This window comes from Calidris pugnax, unplaced genomic scaffold (assembly GCF_001431845.1).
Source record: "Calidris pugnax isolate Ruff unplaced genomic scaffold, ASM143184v1 scaffold292, whole genome shotgun sequence".
Classification (NCBI taxonomy): domain Eukaryota; kingdom Metazoa; phylum Chordata; class Aves; order Charadriiformes; family Scolopacidae; genus Calidris; species Calidris pugnax.
Genome location: NW_015091082.1, coordinates 422,290 through 441,770, shown reverse-complemented (window position 1 = coordinate 441,770; position 19,481 = coordinate 422,290). Strand labels below are relative to the sequence as shown.

The window sequence follows — 19,481 nt, the reverse complement described above, 5'->3', positions numbered from 1 at the left end:
GTGTGTGTGTCGGGGGCGGGAGGGGGGTCAGTACAAGCCGCAGCCCCGCAGGTTGTTGGCGATGATGATGTCGGTGACGGCGTCGAACACCACCTGGATGTTGTTCGTGTCCGTGGCGCACGTCATGTGGCAGTAAATCTCCTTGTTGGGGGAGCGGTTTTTGCTCTCGAATTGTGCTTGGATGTAGGCGGCCGCGTCCTCGTAGGTGTTGGGACCTGCGGGCAGAGGTGGGGAGGGGGGGGACACGACACAGAGTTGGGGGCCATTAGCACCATCAATCACAGAATCACAGGATCTTCTAGGTTGGAAGGGACCTTCAAGATCATCTTGTCCAACCATCAACCTAACTGACAAAAATAGACACCCACACAACAAACAAGAAGCATCACCATCACTAAACCAGACCTCCCAGCACTACATCAACCTGTCTTTTGAACACCTCCAGGGATCACCCTCCTCACTCCTTGCAAACTGCTTTATTTATCAAAAAAAACCCTATCTATTTTCCATTTTTTCCCCAATTCACCCCTCAGCAAGGTCAAATTACCCCTCTTCCCACCCACCTCCCTCCTTTGCCCCTACACCAACCCTCTTCCACCCCATTTCCCTCTCTTTTCCCCCAAAACGCAGAGCACCTGAGCTCCATTGGAGACTCCTCCCTCCCCAGGTGTTCCCACTTTGCCCCCTCCACCCGCTCCCCTTTATCCCACCCTCAGAGAAGGGCAGCAGCACCTTCCAGCCCCCTTTGGGCCTGTGTCTGAGGGATGCTCCTCCTGGTGTCACCACTGCAAGACATCACTGGTGAGTAGATGCATCCCAAGGGACCATGGTGGGGGGAGAAAGGCCGGGGGGCCTGGTGGCCCCCCGGCTAGGTAGGCAGGGGGAGGGATGGTTGGGGGGTTAATTTCTACTGGCTTGCCCAGTGGGCTAGGGGAGCTTTGCTTTTGTAAGGCAGGCTGGAGAGGGGCCAGATGTTTTGAGCTGAAAAATGTGCATTATGGTATTAAGCCGCTTACAGCAGCGCCTGGTCCACCATGGGAAGCTCCAAAGCCTGAATTACGCCCCTGAAATCGCCTTTGGAAGAGCTGCTGGGATCTGGAGATTTATTTTCCTTTTCCAGCTCACTGGTTCCCCTCCTTCCCAATGAGGTGAGTGCCCAAAGGAGAGGGGAGGTGGCCCGGTGCCACCGGGCTGTCCCCCTCCCTGGGGTAGCTGGGATGTGCCGTATAACTCCGTGTGAGATAGGTTGGGATGTCCCACCAGGCAGCTGGGAGAAAAGTCCTGCTGCTTTCAGGGTGGAGAAGCCTCAAAACCTCCAGTGGCGATGCTGGTGCCCCTGTGCCGTAGGGGAATGGGCTCTGTCTTGGTGGGGGACCCCCTTGTCCCCAGGGGCTGGTGTCCAGGGTGGGGGTGCTCTGGGTGAAGTAGCTCAGGGACATCCAAGTATTTGTGGGGACGCTGGAGCCTCTGAGTCAGAGCTGGTTGGTTCTTTTCCTTGGAGAATTCCAAAGGGATATTTATTCTTACCCCACTTTCTTGTGTTTTGTTCTTTTCCCCCAGGCATGTTGGTTTTGCTTAAAAATGTGTGATTTCTTTGTGGTTTCACAGATTTCTGCTGCCAAGGGGCTCTTTCCTTCCCCAGCTGTGCCCTGAGCAGAGGCTCTCCTGGGAGGACGCAGGTGGGAGGTGACCCTTGGAGGACTGTGGGTGTCAGCTCCTCCGGCAGGACCTTCTCAGGAGCCACCAGTGAAGGGGATGGCTGGAGAGGCGGGTGGTCAGCTCACACCAAGGCTTCTTGCCCCCGGCTCTCCGTGGCCACATCCACCACGGCTCCTCTCCATTCACCTCAACCATCTCTCTTGGCCATCCCTCTGTCCCACCAGCCTGTGGTGCCCCTTTGCTGTGAGAACTGACGGCTTTTGGGACACGACCCCAGCCCAAGAGCAAAGTGATGGGGCTGCACAGCAGCTCTCGAAGGTGGGCAGAGCTTTTACCTGTCCCCCCCGCCCAATAAAGTCACCCTGTCCCCTCCATCCCCCTGCCCACCTCTGGGGCGAGACGCAGCCCCCATCCAGCCCCAGTGGTGGGGGTCACGCCAGGCAGCACCACGTCAGCCCTGGCACGTACCTGTGTATTCAGGGAAGCAGATGGTCAGAGGTGATTTCTTGATCTTCTCGGCAAATAGGTCTTTCTTGTTGAGGAAGAGAATGATGGAGGTATCGATGAAGAATTTGTTGTTACAGATGGAGTCGAAGAGCATGAGAGATTCGTGCATGCGGTTCTGCAACGGGGAGCACGGAGGGAGGAGAGGGGAGAGAGAGAAAGGCAAAGAGAAAGAGAGAGTTAGAGGAGAGGAGAACATTTTTCTGAATTGAAATGCTTAGAGGAAAAAATAAGTAAATCTTTAAAGTAAGACAGAGGTAAATGTGAGATGGTTACAAAGGTGGAGGAAACAGGGTGTTGCTCTCCTCCCAGGCTGGAGGACACAGCTGATCCCCCTCACTGTCTCCCTGCAGAGGCTCTGGAGCAGGGCTGGACACCTGAACCTTCAACCAAGAGCAAGAAAAAAAAAAAAACCCTCATTTTCTCCTCACCTGCAGAAGCTGAGGAGCTGGGGAAGGGGGCTGCAGCTTTCTGGACCCGCCTGCATCTCCTTGGGGGCTGGGCACCCCTGAAGAGTTGCTTGCAGAGCCAAAATAAGGGATGGACAGGCAGCACCAGCCAACAGCCAGGAGGCACTGGGCAGGGGGACTGGGATGGAGGGCCTTCTGGCCATCTTGGGGTGGTCTTATGGACCCATCTGGAAGGGTATTTGTGCTGAGACTGGTGCCAGACGGTGGGACAGGTCCTGTCCCAGCTGGGCTCTTCTACCCATGGGGGAAAAAATCTTCAGCACAGCTTTGAAAAGCCCATGGTGGTGGCTGCTAAGACATCCCAGCGCTTCTGCGTGGAGGAAACCACTGCAGGTGCCTCTCACAGCTCTCCTGAGCCTTCCCAGCTTGGGACTACTCTGGGGAAACTCTACCATGGAAGAGCCTTAGTAGGTGCATGAAGAGATGAACATCTCAAAAAGCTGTAATTTTATTTTTTTTTTTAAGTGAAGTGCCCTTTTACACGTGGACAAAAGCCACCTAAAGCCGTTTCCCCCCCCATGCCATGCAAGCTGTTAGCAGAAGGGAGTGGAGAACAGCCAGGAGGACAGGAGGAGGAAGAGGAGGAGGAGGTGAGGTTGCCCTTTGCTGGATCAGCCGTGGTAGGGCACCATCGAGCAGAGGGTGTTAGTGCTTCAGTCTGGCGGTTGTGGGTGTCCATGCGGGCAGGCACATGCGCTCGCCGTTAGTGTGAAGCTGGGCAGGACCGATAGGGCTCCCTAGAAGCTCTCAAGAACTTCTCTCCATCATTAACTTGCTCTAGAGGAGGAGGAGGTGAGGTTGCCCTTTGCTGGATCAGCCGTGGTAGGGCACCATCGAGCAGAGGGTGTTAGTGCTTCAGTCTGGCGGTTGTGGGTGTCCATGCGGGCAGGCTGTTAGTGTGAAGCTGGGCAGGACCGATAGGGCTCCCTAGAAGCTCTCAAGAACTTCTCTCCATCATTAACTTGCTCTGAGAATAACCCGAAAGCCGTTCCCTGCTGCCAGCTTTCGAGGCAGCCTGTGGACTTCTTCTGCTGCCGATACCCACCTAGTTGATTACTCCAACGGGCAAAGATTCTGGTGCAAGGGACTTGGTGGAGTCCAAAGCTGCTGCCCAACCATCTCTGCAACACCCTCTTGGGGCTGAGCCCTTCCCCGAGTCCCAGCTGCCCCCTGCATGGGGACACCAGGCTGTTTGGTCAAGCCGTGCGTGATGTTGAGAGCAGCAGAGAGGTTCTTGGGGCAGCAAAGGTGTTGGGCAGCCGTTGGGAACCCCCACCAGCAGCAAACAGCCCACCCAGAACCCCCTTTTTTTGGGAGGTCCAGCAAAGGTGTGTGTGTGGGGGGGGTTTGGACTCGCCGCAGATTCGTGAGAACACACGTGTCTCCTCATGGAATGATGACCCAATTACACATTTTGGAGTTTTCCATGAATGTTTTATTAGTGAGTCATTTTATTAGCTACACTTCAGCTGTAGCCTTGCATGCAAAATTTAGCAGATGTCGGATTCCATCTTGAAAGGCTTTTCAGATTGCGGTGGCGCTTCCTTGACAAAGAGCAGCTAGGGATGCCAGGCAGTCGCTTCACAAAGCTTCGGCATCATTTGATCCTTATCTTCTTTTAAAAAAAAACACACAAAAAACCAACCAAAAAAACCCCCTCAAAATCCTGTCTTATTCATGGGGAAAACAGAAACCACCACAAAAGGATGTGGCTCTTCTTGACTTGCGGCTGCTGCTAAAATGTTAGGTCTTGAGATTTCCATGGGAAGTATCTGGGTGTTTGGGTTTTTTTCCCCTTTGTTGCCCATATATATATAAATATAAAATATTTAAATAAAGGACTGATGGTGGTAGAGCAGCTGAAACAAAGCAAGCACCTGGGGGAGCGAAAATCCCAAGCACAAGAACGATAACCCTGGCGACTTCTGAGCCCCAGGCACCCCAGAGGACATTTTTTAAAAATCCCCAATAAAAATATACAAAGAAAAAAAAATCCTTTTCCTCTCAGCCCTCAGTTCTTCTCAGAGTTGGCCCATAATTCTGTCTGACCCACAGGATGGGCTGTGTGGAGATACGTGTCTGAGGATGGGTCCAGCTGTAGTGACATCCCTGAAAACCGTTGAAGTCAATGGGAATAACGGTCAGTTTTCCTTTGCTGAGGTTTATGGAGAAATTCCTCTTGGTTTCTTCAAGTTCTTTGCGTCCCAAATAATGGAAGATCTTTGGTTCAAAGGTAAAAAGAGCAGACTGGCCCAAGGGTTGCTTTAAAGGGAAGGAGGGGTGCTGCAGGTTCCGTGGTACTGAGAGGGGGGGGGGAAAAGAGCCATTTACTGAATTGACCCAGAAATGATCCTTTTTGCCTCTTTGCTCCCAAGGCTGGCGTGAAGAGAAGGCGGCAAAGAAATTCAAAGCTCCTGATTTGTAATAGATACTGGAGGAAGCCATGGGGCAGGAGGGACTGGCCAGTGTCCCAAAGGGCAGCTGGATGCAGACAGACAGACGGATACATGGGCATGAGGGACTTCAGGGCGAGGGGAAGAGTGATTTCAAGAAGTCGAGGAACAAAAAAAAACCCAGTGTCAAGATGTTGTACTTAAAAGGCAAAAAAAAAATTAAATAATTCCCATCGAATACTTACAGAAAATTGGATACTTTTTAGTGATATCCTTTTCAAATTCCTTATTTCCAGGAGAATGAGGCTGTGGCAGGTGACCGACATCGTGAGCGTGTGTTACACACGCGTGTGCATGGAGCAGGCATAGGGTGAATAACGGGCCCGAGAAGCTGGGAGACACAATAAAAACCCTCGAAGGGAGACACAATAAAAACCCTCTCACGCTAGAAAAGAGCTGGCACTTTATTAACATTTTGTGACTAATAAATACATTACGGACAGCCAATAAATTATTACAATAACTAAACGCTCTATTAAACCAACGGACAGTCACTCTTCGTACAAAATTACAGTTAATACAGTTTGGGCCATCAAACATGCAGGAGAAAAACGATTTTCAGCGGGAAAAGGAAAATGGTGGTGGCGGCCTCCGGCGATCCTTCGGGAAGAAAGGCGGTGGGGAGCGGGGAGCCCAGAGGCGGGGTGATGGTCACCGTTCCCTTGTCGAGCTGAAAGGGGGGGAAAAGGGAAGCAGAGGTGGGGGGGGAAGGAAGGAATAGGACTGAGGATGTTAAATGAGGGACTGGGCTATTTAATGGCTGGTCTTTAAACAACTGTATTCGCTCACCCCGTGCCGCCGGGTTGCTCCAGCACTGGAAAAGCTGGTGAGACTCAGGCAATGCTGAAAATGGTGGTGTTACTGGTGTGATAGGGGGGGTGTTTAGACCTGGAAATGCTTGCCTGTGCTAGGGAACAGTCAGGATTTGGCCTCAAGGTGAATTTCCAAGGCGCTGGGTGGGCGAGGGGCTGGCTCCCAGCCCTCCAGCATCCTCCCTGCATCTCCCCTTCGCATCCCCACTGCACCCAGTGCCTGCCGCTCCAGCATCCTCCCTGCATCTCCCCTTCGCTGCCCCCGGCGCCCACCAAGGACTGAGATGCTCTCTCTGGGAGATGGAGATGGTCTTGTCCTGTCTCCCAACCTGGCTCCCTCCCCTCTCCTGCCAGCCGGGAGGCTTCAGTCCTCCTGCTCTTATTAACACATCAGCGTTTAAGGGTGGCCTTACCCTCGTGTTCGCTACCCGGCCTTCGCAGCTGGAATAAAGAGCTCTCAGGCTGCTGGTTTGGACACGAGGGGTCCTGTGAGAAGTCCCTTTCCATCCCCATGATCTCAGCCTTACGTCCTATATAGGTCAGGCCCCTATATCTGTCAGCATCAATTACCTCGTGTCATCTCAGAGGCTCAGAAATGACAATGCGCGCTCAAGTCCCGGGGCGCTTGGGGATGAGCGTTTCTGGCTGCTCTTCCCCCCCCCTGCCCCGGGGGAGGCAGAGGCAAGACCCTGGTCCCCTCCTTTGTGCCACCTGGACCACGGCTCTGCTTTCCCTCTCAGTCATGCCCGGGGGGTGCCAGCGTGTGCTGGTTGGGGGTGGCTCAGGATGATGCTCCGCGGCACCATCTCTCCTGCCCTCAATGCGTCCGGCGGCGTCAAACGGTTAAAAGGAGTGGTTTGAGTCTCCTTGGAAATGGCTGCGGGGTTTTTTGTTTCGGCCATAAGCCTGAAGACAAACCTGGCCCGTGACAAAGACACAAACACACTAGTACTAAAGCTTCTCTATCGTGGACTTGGCAAACGGTCAGCCTTGTTCCCAGGAACTCAACAGCTCTCCCTGCCTCCAAGGAGGTGGTTTTTTTGGGGTTTTTTTGGGCCACAAAATAGTGGGACACGTGGCACAGGCTAACCAACAGTGCAGGGCGCTGGTCCCTTTTACAGCATCGACTGCACAGTCCCCCGGGGCTGACACCAGGATGTTCTGGAGAAACGACATCATCCATGCCCCATCCTGACCTCTTGGAGATGGCGTTCCTTGGCCCCAGAACAAAGCCTGTTCCCTTGCAGCCAAGCCCTGGGCTGGTGCCACGATGGATTAAAACCACCAGATCCATTTTAATGTACGTTACGGTATAGGTTCCTCTCATTAATACTTTTAGTGCCCTGTAAAACAAAATCCCATCTACCGGGGAGGCACGGCAGCCCTTCCCCTGAAGGATGCTCTCCCCTCCGCAGAGGGCCAGGCGAGCTGGCTGGAGGCAAGAAGTGAATTCTCGTACAAAAACTCCTGAGAGAGATGTGGTTGGGAGAATTTTGGGGCGGTGGGGAGCCGGCTGGCCCCGGCGGGGGCAGCAGACGGAGGGAGCAGATGGCCCCGCGGCCGCTCGGCTGGGCTCCTCCGGCCGTATGTACAAACCAGAGTGTCAACTCTTATTTGCTAAAGGAAAAAAAAAACAAAAAGCAAACAAACCCAAAACCAACGGCCTTTGGAGTCTGTGGCTGCATTTTAAGGTATTTCAATGTATTTCAATGCTTTCCCAGCGCCTGTTTATTGCTAGTTCTCCTAATGAGCCTGGCTACTGTGTCCTCCCAAGGAGCACGGTGCCCGGCAGCGCAACCCTGCAGCCTCACCTACAGCCAGGCTTTCCTTCTCTGGGTTTCTCTGTTGCATTAAAATTAAAGGAGCTATTTTGCATTTTTTGGGTCTCACGGCTCCACACACCCAGCCCTCCCATTGCTGATGGAGCAAGTCGGGGCCAGGGGGAGGCTTCCTTATTTTCTTTTTGCCGCTGCCTGAAGCTCATCAACGCTGCTTTAGACACGATGCCCCTCGGATGCTGCTGCTGGACGAGCGACCCGAGTCCATAAAACCTCCTGCATCCCCAAAAAGGGTGTCATTGGCCAATTCTCACCTTACTTAGCTTCGCAGGGCGGCTGGGGTGGACACAAATACAGCTGTTTTGACTCGGTGAATTGTTGTGCTTTTAAAACCTGTCCCCCCCCGACCCCGTGCCAAGTCCCAGGAGGATTTCTGCTCCATCTCTGCCTGTCGCAATGCTCCCCCTCCTTGCAAATTCAATCCAGCTCAGGGTCTCCCCCTCCAGGGTGGGGATTCGGAGCGTTGCGACGGCAAAGCACGAGGGGGGCCGCTCAGAAAAGGGCTTTGGAAAGCCAGCGAGGCTTTTCAAGGCTTTCTTTCCAAGGCTGGTGTTTAGAAAAAAAAAAACCACCAGGCAAAAGCTCTCCTGCGGAAGGCACATCCCTCCGAAAGGGCTGGGGAGGGTGCGGAAAGCCATCGGAGAGCGATGCTTTGGCAGGCGTGATGCTGGGGACAAAAGTGTGTCCCCGGCCACCAGGCGGGAGGAACAGAGGTGTTTTAACACTGGAAACGTTTCATCTTCCACACGCCTGCCCCAGCCTTTGTCAGCGAATCCTCACGACACTCGTAGGAGGGAGGGGATGTCACCAGCAGCAGCTTTAGACGTACAATGCGCCAAAGAAAATGAAAGAAAAGGCTCCGTGTGTCAACATTCCCCTCTCTTTTTCTCCCTTTTCTCCCTGTGGAGCACCGGCCGTGGGTTATCCCCACCGTGCCGGGGAAGGCAGGAGGGGGATTTGCCAGCACGGCTGGGCACGGGTTGCCTGAATCCTGAATCCAGCCCGGAATGTGGCACAAACACACCCAGCCGGCACCGGAGACTCGGCTGCATTTGCTAGAGTTTGGGGTTGGGCTAATTTAAATTGTTTTTACCAAAATATTCCCGTGCACTTTACGCTGGGAAGCCCTGAAGCCTTGGCTTGGTGCTGCCTTCACTGGGAACAACTTCTCTTACTTATTCGCTCGGATAAAATGTCACCCACAGCAAAGGGCTGGGTGAGGGAACAGAAAACCTCCAAATTTCTAGTGCTGCTGATCAAAACCTTCTGAAACAGCTTAACTGAGACCTGCCTCGCTGCCCACGCACAGCTCTGGTGCTTCACCCTGGGTCCAGTCGTTACGTACACTTTATGTACCAAATGTAACCAAAACTCAGCTTTTCACCCCTTACTTTGACACTCGACGCACATTTAAATGCTAGGTGATACTGGTGGGACGTGGTCACCTGCACGGGACAAGCTCTAGGAGCATCCCTGTCCCTCTGCGTCCCACTAATTCCCTGTCCCCCGAGCACCCCTGTCCCTCTGCATCCCACCAGCTAATTCCCTGTCCCCTGAGCATCCCTTTCCCTCTGCATCCCACTAATTCCCTGTCTCCTGAGCATCCCCATCCCTCTGCGTCCCACTAATTCCCTGTCTCCTGAGCATCCCCATCCCTCTGCATCCCACTAATTCCCTGTCCCCCGAGCATCCCCGTCCCTCTGCATCCCACTAACTCCCTGTCTCCTGAGCATCCCCGTCCCTCTGCATCCCACCAACTAATTCCCTGTCCCTGTCTCCAGGGACTACAGCTCCAACACGCACACGGGGCGCAGCGCGGCTTGGTCCCTTCCCAGGAACCAGAGAACTGGGCATGGGCTCCCCACCAGAGATCTTTTCTCCCGATAACTTGGAAAATCCTTCCCGATGACTTGGAAAATCCTCAGCTAAACCCGACTACAATTAAATGCCCAGGCACCGTGGTCAGTGTTGCTTTGGTTTAGGGGTGTAGGGGGGAGTGCGCCGGCGTTAAATGGAGCTGGGAGAGGGGCTGGGACGTGGGGAAAACAAGAGGTGGGGGTGGGATGTGGTGAGAGGAGCAGAGAGGGGCTCCTGGCTTTGCCGGCCAGGCAACTCCTCCTGGGATGCTGCCAGAGGCATTTTAAGGCTGAGAGGGTGAAGGGAAAAGAGGGTGGTCCCTGCAGGGGGGGCAGAGACCCGGTGTTACTGCTGTTAGTGTCCAGAGAGCAGCAGTGGGCACTGCGCAGCACTAATTACGGATTGGTAATTTAACACTATCTAGGGGTGGCAGCCAAGCTGGGCTGAGAGATGGTCAGATGGGTGAGAGCCACCTTGTTCCCCTCCTGTTTGCCCCACCGTGCTCCCACTCGCATCCCCGGCCGGGGTTTTGTTGTGGATGTCCCACAAACACTGTCCCAGCAGAGCACAACCTCCCATGGGGACTCTCCTCCACCTCCCAGGTGCCTTCTTCTTCCCGTCCTCCCCACTGCCTCAACCTGCCTCATCTCCCTTCTGAAACTTCTGTCCCAAACCTCCTCTCCATCCCATGCCACCCCACCTGCTCCTTTCCCTGCCTCCCCTTGCCTTGGGGCTGCCCTCACACCATCTCTCCCACATGGGCACAGCGAGGAAAGAGATATTGTCCCTCTCAGGCATGGCACCGGACAAAACTCAGGCCTCCTGAGACCTGAAAGACACCTGGGGTCCCAAGAGAGGACAACTTGTAGCTTGCCTGGAAAGACTCATTGTTTTCCAGGATCACGGGCTTCTTGGTGAGGCAGGGATCAGTGGTGCCTCCCCGTTCCCAGATGCCATGCCGATGGGACCTCAGAGGTGGCTGCCTCTCCCAGGCACCAAACAAGCTTTCAGGGTGGACTTCTAAGGGTCCCACCACGTTCCCAGAGGTGACGCCCCACCTCTCATGCTCCCCTCTGCCTTCAGCCCAACAGCACCTAGAGCTCTGGGTGAGGGCAGCTGGAGATGGCCACGTGTGCCCCAGCCCAGCTGCGTTTGTCCTCCCCTCTCTGCCCCCATGACCTGCTGTGCTGGGTGCTACCTTGCCCTTCCCACACCTCCCCTCTCTTCCTTGCACTTTTCTGTCCATCATTTGGCTCAAATCAGCTCCCTCAGCCCTCCCTTGCTGCTACATGGCCAGTATAAACCATCCCTTCTCACTTTAGGTACCAGTAAAGAGATGCCCTGGCTGGAGACACCAAACCTGGAGCTGTCTCTCTTGGGCGCCCACCAGGAGATGACACAGGCAAGCTACTGCTTCTGCTCGGCCAAGGAGGCTCAGAGTGCAAGGCTGGGCTTCTCAAGGGTATTCAGATGCCCGAGGTGCGACGAAGAGCTGTGAGGCTCCCGCACACCCTGCTGTCACCCAAGCATGGTGGTGTTTCCCAAAGCACCTCTCTGCACTCCAGGTACTTGCAAGGTCAAACCCTGCCGACAAGAAGCCAAGGCTAGAGATTTTTTGGGTGCACCCCAGCGTTTTAGGGCCAAATTTGGAAAGAGATGCCACAGGAGCATCGGTCGTGCTGAAATGGGGAGGCTGGGAGGTGCTTTGGGAAGGGTGGCATCCTCACCAGGAGGTCCTCGAGTGCAGGGTCCCCACTGGGACACCATCCCCGGGGGCATCCTTGCTGCCTACAGTCCAGGGGTCCAAACCCAGCAGCTCCGTGGCATCCAGCATCAGAAACGCACTACTGAAACCACTAGACATCTTTTAACATTAATTTTGAAAAACTTGAGGTAAAACTGTTACTGGCAACGAACGTTTTTAGACCAAGGCTTAGTAGGTTTTGTTACTGTGTCCCTCTTACTCAGACACCAGCAGAACTCGATATGGCTGTTTCACTTGTTCAAATAGCTGTCTAGAAAATAAAGGAGAATATACAAATCCAAGCTGTGGTAGCTGCGTCCAACACCGGCCCCTCCGGCTTTGGGGTAGGAACTGGAGCCTCAAAATGATCATGTTGTATCTAGCACTTCCTGAAGGAATAGTGTTTGTTGTTGGTTTGTTTGTTTTTTTTTTTAAAAAAAAAGATAAATAACCAGGAGAATTAAAAATATCCCTTAGTTTCAAGGAGAAAAAAAAAAAAAAAGTTTTGGTTCCAAACTACACTGTGCTGACCAGTATTTTAAGGCTTTGATTTTTTTTTTCTTTTTTTAAAACTGAAGTATTTTTGTCTTTTGGCAGCTGAAATGCACTTTGTGGGAAAGGCGTTAGCTCCCTCTGCAGCGCTGCGAATTGGAACGGAGGAGTAGAACCAGGCAGCGAGGGAATGAACCAAAAATAAACCCAAAAAATAAACCAAAAAAGGGGGGGCTGGGGAAAGCAGAACTTGCTGCAAAGTTTTCTGGGCCAGGAGGAGGGATTTTACGCATTTCTTCCTCATCGTCTTCTGAGGAGGAAATAGAAAAGAGAGAGAGGGAGGGAGAGGGAGAGAGGACCTGTCCGCGGGACCGGAGGGTGAGGAGGGGAGGAGAGGGCTTTAGTAGAGTCCACATCCCCGCAGGTTGTTGGCGATGATGACGTCCGTGACGGCGTCGAAGACGAACTGGATGTTGTTGGTGTCGGTGGCGCAGGTGATGTGCGTGTAGATCTCCTTGTTGGGGGACTTGTTCTTGCTCTCGTACTGAGCCTGGATGTACGCCACCGCCTCCGTGAAAGAGCTGGGGCCTATAAGAGAGCCGGAGATGACAGGGGAAAAAAAACAAACCAAAAGAGTGGGTTAAATAAAACCAGCCCTCTTGTAACCCTGAATCCCTCGTGGGGAGCTCGTCGGGGGCTGCTGCAGCCCAGTCGCCCCATCTCCATCCCAGGGATGGGCACTACCACCAGCCAGGACTGCCCCAAGGGAGGAGATGCTCTGCGGCTGTCAGCTCAGCTGTGTTTTCATTCTCCTGCTTCAGCAGGGGAGTTGGACTAGATGATCTCTGTGGTCCCTTCCAACTCTAAAAAATTCAGGAAATTCAGTGAAAAATTCATTCTGTTTATAGTCTGTAAAGATGAAATTGAAGAGGGAACCGAGTGCTAAGCAGGCTAGGATGGGAAAGCCAGAAGAAATTCCACGTAATACTGACAAATAAAAAGAGAAAAAACCTGGCAGGAATGCAGAAAGTGCTTGACCTGGTGCAAAGGCTCAGCTTTTTTTTCCCCTTTTTTAGGTTTTTTGATTGAATTTTCAGCTTTTGATGGAAAAGAGGAGCTAAAACGTCCACGAATTGAGGGCAGTATTGGTAGCCGTGCCCTCCTTTCCCTGAATCACTAAGAGAAAAGGAGATGAAAAGATCCAGCCTGTGGGGGTTTCTCAAAGAAAATACAAAAAAAAAAGCTAATACAAAATGTGTCCCTCTTTAAGAGCTTAGGATCATCGCACCTGCTGCTAGAGCTGCGGCTAAAATTGCGCAATGAGGAGGTTCTTGTTTGGACACCCAGAGATGTCTGTGCCAAACCTTATTAACCATTGGGTTTTGAGTTTAAAAAACCTCATTAGCAGCCGTGCAGAAGAGCAGACCCTTTCTCAGGTGGGAAGCCTTGGCATCGCTCACACACACAGCTCCTGCCCGGGTCTGATAGCCCCAGTTTCTCTGGCTGGCCTGGAAGGCTTTATGTTGGTAGAGCTCTCTTGGATCTCCACTCACACACACAGCTCCTGCCCGGGTCTGATAGCCCCAGTTTCTCTGGCTGGCCTGGAAGGCTTTATGTTGGTAGAGCTCTCTTGATGCTCTACTGGTGGGAAATGCTGTTATCTGCTGGAGAGAAGCTCACGGGGGCTTGAGATTTGCTGTGGCCGAAGGCAGCTGATCTGGGAAATGACTTGCACTCATGAGCATATGTGTGTTGCTAGTGGAAGACACAAACCCATGAAGACCATCAGACTTGAGAATATGGTTGAAGACAGACAAGGAAATTGTTTTCTGGGTGCAGTTTCTTGAATGAAGATCTCTGTAAAGAGTCTGGGAAGAGATCCACGTGCTGTGCAACACCAGGAGGGTATTTTATGAAAGGGAACTTGATGGTTCAAAGGCATGAGGATTTAGATGCTGGATTCCTTCTGGGAGAGCACGGAGTCACTAGCACCAGTTTGGTTTAAAACACGCCCTGGATTCTGCTGTTGCCTCGCTAAGTATTGTGGATTAGCTAAAAGCATGAGTGAATTAAGGGGAAGTCAGTGCTCCAGCATACGGCCAGCAAATTTGTGGATGCTGTCTTCTAATAATTCTCTGCCAGCAGAACTAATGGCCATCAGAAGCTTCATTTTATTAAAAGCATTTTGTGGAACGGGCTTGTGACGTTGAAAGTCCGCTGGGATTGATTTGTAGGCTTTCACCAAGTCATGCTTTTTAACTTCAGGGCAACTTTCTAATAACACTGCTTTTTTTTTTTTTTTTTTTTTTTTTTTCACGAGGCCAAGAGGGCTTCATCCCCTGAGCCGTGGCCAGCAAAGCAGGGGCGAGCAAAGCAGGTGTGGTGAAACACCAGAAGAGGCTACCCAGCAAGATGGTAGGTGCCCTATCCCTGGAAACATTCAAAGTCAGGTTAGGTGAGGATCTGAGCATCCTGATGTAATTTAAGATGTTCCTGCTTATTGCAACGGGGGTTGACTAGATAACCTTTAAAGGTCCCTTCCAACCCAAACTATTCTATGATTCTTTGATATGGATGAAAAACTCTGGGAAAATTCTTCTCAAAAGGTAACGTAGCTTCGTATCCCTCAAAGGTTGATTTAAATGTCTGCTTGGGTCTAAAGTCCGGCTTAATGCTAGCAGGAGCTAACTGCCAACTTTTAATGGCAGTGCTGAATGCCTTGGGGTGAGGTGTTCTTCACTTCTGATGGTCAGCAGAAGGACTTCCAGCCCTCTCCGATGGCACGAGAGAGAAGAGAGCCCTGTGGGGAGGGTCCCTGGCTTTGTGATAGCTCTCAGCTTCCAGAAAAGCACCTTGAAGGAATTTATGGCATCGTTGGGGTCTTCTGAGGGATGGGGAGGACTGGTTTGCTTCTCCTGGGGCTGGACTGCTCCAGAAACAAGCTATATTTGCTTTCCTCTAGATAGTCAGCTAAGAGCTCAGCTACGTCTGTAGGAGGGTTGGACTCCTCTCTCGGTCTGGGACAGTTTGGGAAGGACAAGTTATATCTAAACCGACATCCCTTCCTGTTGCAGTCCCTCTGCCATCAGGGATATGTTAAGGATGTTATTTCAGAGTGGGGTTACCGGGAGACCTCAGTGAAGATCCACAAAACCAGGTCCGCAAAATGCCATCAGGAAGGAGTGAAAGGTGCAGGTTTGCTCCCTGGAGAAAAGGGAAAAAGAAAGATGGCAAGATAAAAATGTTCCGGCATATAGAGACGCTGCTATAAAGAGGATGGTGGTGAGCTGCTCCACAAGCCATCCAAGAGATGGCAAGCAGCAATCTAATTTGCCACCATCGCAATTTGGGGTTGGCACCATAGTGAGCTTTCAACTGTACAGCCGGTGAAATTTCCGCGATTAGACCTTTTTTTAGACAAACACGGTCAGGAACGTGTTGGTCCTGCCTGGACCAAACAGTTGAGTCGATGGCTGAAATGTGTTGATAGTGACAAACACCCAGCCCTCGCCCGGAGAGGAAGCCTGCAGATGTTCTTCTGAATTCAGACGGAATCTCTCAGCTCCATGGTCACAGACCGTTCAGCCCAAAGCAGCGATGATGGATCTCCTTTCCCTATTCACAGTGAAAAATCAAGTACTCCGAGATAGGAAGCTCTGGTTAATAATTTGTTGGCCTGCCCAGAAATGTGACACTCTTGGTACTCCCGGTTCACAACTATGTTTCCCGACGAGGAGATCTGCTCCTCTGCCTGTCGGCTTGATTCATCTGGATGTCTCCGGTGAGCTTGAATAATTCATGACGATAAAAGTTTATTTTTGTGCTGTCTCGGAATGGTAATGAGGGTTTGTGGAAGCTGGCGAGATGCAGCTGCAGCCTTCGCATGGGTGATGGATTCTCATCATTAGCAGGTCAGATGACAGGCAGCCAGCAGAAGGGAGGGCTTCTCCCATGCCGTGCTCTTCTTGCTGTGGCTCTCCTCTGTCTATGAGGTGTGGGTGACCAGTGCACGAGAAGACAAAGCACCTTGTTTTCTACCTGCATTTAACTGGAAGCGTTTCCACGTCCAGATGCTTGATTTCAGCCAACCTGAGAGCAAAAACTAGGCACCTCCTAAACTGACGTGATAAAAGTTCCCAGCCTGAGCTGTGGGACCTGCTGTCTGCACACTGGAGGGCTTGCTCCTGGGCTGCATAGGGAAGAACATGGCTAGTAGATCGAGGGAGGTCATTCTCCCCCTCTACTCTGCACTGGGGAGGCCACAACTGGAATACTACGTCCAGTTCTGGGCTCCCCAGTTGAAGAGGGACAAGGAGCTACTGGACAGAGTCCAGCAAAGGGCGACGAAGATGATTCAAGGATTGGAGCATCTCCCTTATGAGGAGAGACTGAGAGAGCTGGGACTCTTTAGTCTGGAGAAGAGAAGGCTGAGGGGAGACCTTATCAATACCTATAAGTACCTCAAGGGTGGGTTGAAGGAGGAGGGAGCCACACTCTTTTCAGCGGTTCCCAGTGAGAGGACGAGGGGCAATGGGCACAAGCTGGACCATGGGAAGTTCCACTCAAATATGAGGAAAAACTTCTTCACAGTGAGGGTGGCAGAGCCCTGGAAGAGGCTGCCCAGGGAGGGTGTGGAGTCCCCATCTCTGGAGATTTTCAAGACCCACCTGGATGCTCCTGAGTAACATGCTCTGACAAGCTCTAGGCAATCCTGCTTCAGCAGGGGAGTTGGACTGGATGATCTCTATGGTTCCTTCCAACTCTAAAAATTCAGTGAAATTCAGTGAAATCCTGCAGCCCCTCGGTGCCTGGCAGGGAATAGCGGCCCAGGAAGCGCAGAGAGATCCTTGTTGTGGCCAACCAGGACCCGCAGGAGGAACGTGATGGGTTATGAAAGAGCAAAGCCTGGAACCCAGCTGAGGACAGCCTGACAAACCCCGTGCGTTGGTCTCTCGGGGACCAATCACCCATTTGTGACGGTTAAGCTCCCTGTGTCTTTTCGAGAGACCCGCAGGAGGGGTGATGTTCCCCAGCCACGCCGGGAACCAGGACACGGGTTGGGGAACATGCCACCAGCCCATCTCCTGTGGGGTGTTGGCTTGGATCAACCTCCCTGCTCGGTGCTGATGGCCCCGCGCCTGCGAAGAACTTGGGTTGAAGTCATCCTCAGGTTTTACGTGGACCACTAGACACGGTGGGGGTGATCCTAGGGCATTTACTGACATGAAACTTGCTGGGATGAGAGCTCTAGCTATGCGTCTTTAGCCCCACTGCCTGCGACGCCCCCCAGCATCGCTCCATCATCCCTGGGCTACGCATCCCTGCCTCCTCATTACCTGTATACTCAGGAAAGCAGATAGTCAGGGGGGATTTCTTAATTTTCTCCTCAAATATGTCCTTCTTGTTTAGAAAGAGGATGATAGACGTGTCTGTGAACCACTTGTTGTTGCAGATGCTGTCAAAAAGCTTCAGTGACTCGTGCATGCGGTTCTGCAACAGAAAGGAGAGATGGCATCAGGCCACAGGCAGCGACTCGGGGACGTTCAACATGTAGGGAAATCTAAAAACAACTAAATTAATGAGGAAAACACAAAAAAAAATAAATAAAAGCTACAATATACATAATAAATTTATGTATACATACAGCTGAACGTATACATACACAGATGCAGTCCCTATAACACTTGACATACAGTTAGTGACCTCAGGGCATTTGACTATGCAGAGCTGTTCTGATTTTGCATAGCATATAATTTACAGGACCCCAGCTCACAGAAATCGTCATGCACCATGCATGGATGGGGAGTTACTTTTGCCCTTTGATCAGATTCATGTGTCGGTGTAGCTCATGCAGATTTTCTGAAACGTTTCCATTAATTCTTTTAATTTTATTTTTTTTTCTTTACTTTCTCAAGTGTGTGCGGCACACGACTGGTTGGATACATTAACCAAGGACTGGTAGATCCTTGAATTAATCCAGAGTTGGAAGCAGACATCAAGGTGACATAATTTTGGAAATGACCTTGCCGTGAGCTTTGCCTGGTTTTTGTTATTTTGTTTAGTGGTGTCGTCTGTTGTTGGGCTTTTAATTTTTTAAATTTTTTTCCTTTTTTTTTTTTTTAGTTCTCTTGGAAGATGGCTCAACAGAAAGCGTCTGGCAGAGAGGAAAAAATGGTGACAATGGAAGAGGAAAATAGTATAAAAAGGGAAAATAAGGAAGGGCATCTAAGAACAACCAGACTAGAAGTCAGGCAGCTACCACCAATGTTAGCTCATGCCTCTAGAAGAACATTAGCTCCTTGCCAGCAGAAGAGCCATACGTGAGAAGTTTGGTTATAGGTCATGCAAAAAAAAAAAAAGAAAAAGAAACAAGACGGGAAAAGGAGAGATAAGAGGAGTGGAAAAAACATTCAAACCAGTTAGAGAGTCGCAGAGTCCCCCCACATGGTTTTATGGTGGTGGAAAGAGCTCACGGCAAAGTCAACCAAGTGTCATGTTCCCTGCTGCTTTCAACTCTCAACTCGGCTTTTTAATTTAATAATTTTTTTTTTTATTTTTTTTTTTTTTCTCGGTTCAAGAGAAGCTTCATACCTGCCGAATTGGGTTGGTCTCTCAAATGCTCATTTTTTGGCCTTTGTTTGGCCTTTGTTAAGGCCAGCCGGGCGAGGAAAAGCTTGTGGTGTTGTGGAGGCGCCGAGGCGGGCGACGTTTGGGGCGCGGGGCCGAGGCGGTGGCCGTCTCTCCAGCCGGGGGCCGGGCAGCGCAGAGGGCAGGCGCCGAGAGGACGAAGCACAACCCCGGGGGGGGAGGAGAACCGGGTCCCCCGGGGAAAGGGGATGGGGGGTTATCAAAGGCAAGGAGCATGGGGAGCCGGCTCCTCGGCCTTTCCCGGCGGCATCTCCTCGGGACAGCGCTCCCCGAACCCGGAGAGGTTACAGCGACCGCCGCGGAGATGCTAAGAGAGAGCAAGGCCCACCGCTGCCGGCTGGGCTTTTGGGGGTGACCAACCTGTGTGTGTGTGTGTGTCCCTCACCCCCAGCAGATTTGGAAATTGGGGGGAAGGTGGAGGAGGCAGCCGGGCGCTTTCAGCCCTCTCCCGCTCCATTCGGCGCCGGCAGCATCCCTCAGCCCAGCGCTTTACGGATTAAGGCTTTCCTTTTCATCGTCCTGAGAACGTCTCCTTTAGATAAAAGCGGCTCCGTGGATGAAGGAAACAGCTGATCTGACCCGGGGTGGAACAAAACGGGCACGATTTGCTGTGCCATACACCATAAGGCTTGGCTGCCAGCCTGGAAACCACCCAGCATCTCCCCACCACGCATGGACCCCCGGGGGGGGGGGGGGGGGGGGCCGAGGAGAACAGATACAAATTGAGAAAAAGTAATAATCAGACATTGACTTATTGGGTCTCGGTGGCAAGATGTTCCCTCGGCTGGACCATCCCATGTTCTCTGTGTGTGTGTGTACGTGTGGGGGCTGTGTGTGTGTGTGTGTGTGTGTGTACGTGCAGGGGTTTTTGCTGCCCCAGGTTTGCCCCAGAGCAAAGCTCCTCTCTGCCACTCGTGGTGTCAAAAGCGTAACCGTGTAGAGACCTGCAAAGGTTTTGTCCAGGAGATCCTGGGCTACCCAGAGCCTTTGGGAGGAGAGAAGAA

At 52.1% G+C, this 19,481-nt stretch overlaps 1 protein-coding gene across 1 annotated transcript in view; it reads right to left on the bottom strand.

Annotated features, from left to right (window-relative positions):
- Positions 1–6: 6 nt before the first annotated feature.
- The window catches only part of GNAO1 (guanine nucleotide binding protein (G protein), alpha activating activity polypeptide O), a 128,268-nt gene continuing 108,793 nt past the window's right edge, over positions 7–19,481 (bottom strand). The window contains exons 6-7 of the mRNA XM_014957356.1: positions 2,128–2,281; positions 7–215 (exon numbers count right to left, since the gene is read on the bottom strand). Of these exons, the coding sequence (XP_014812842.1) occupies positions 28–215; positions 2,128–2,281 (342 nt within the window). The 3' untranslated portion in view covers positions 7–27. The remainder of the gene's footprint in view (positions 216–2,127; positions 2,282–19,481) is intronic.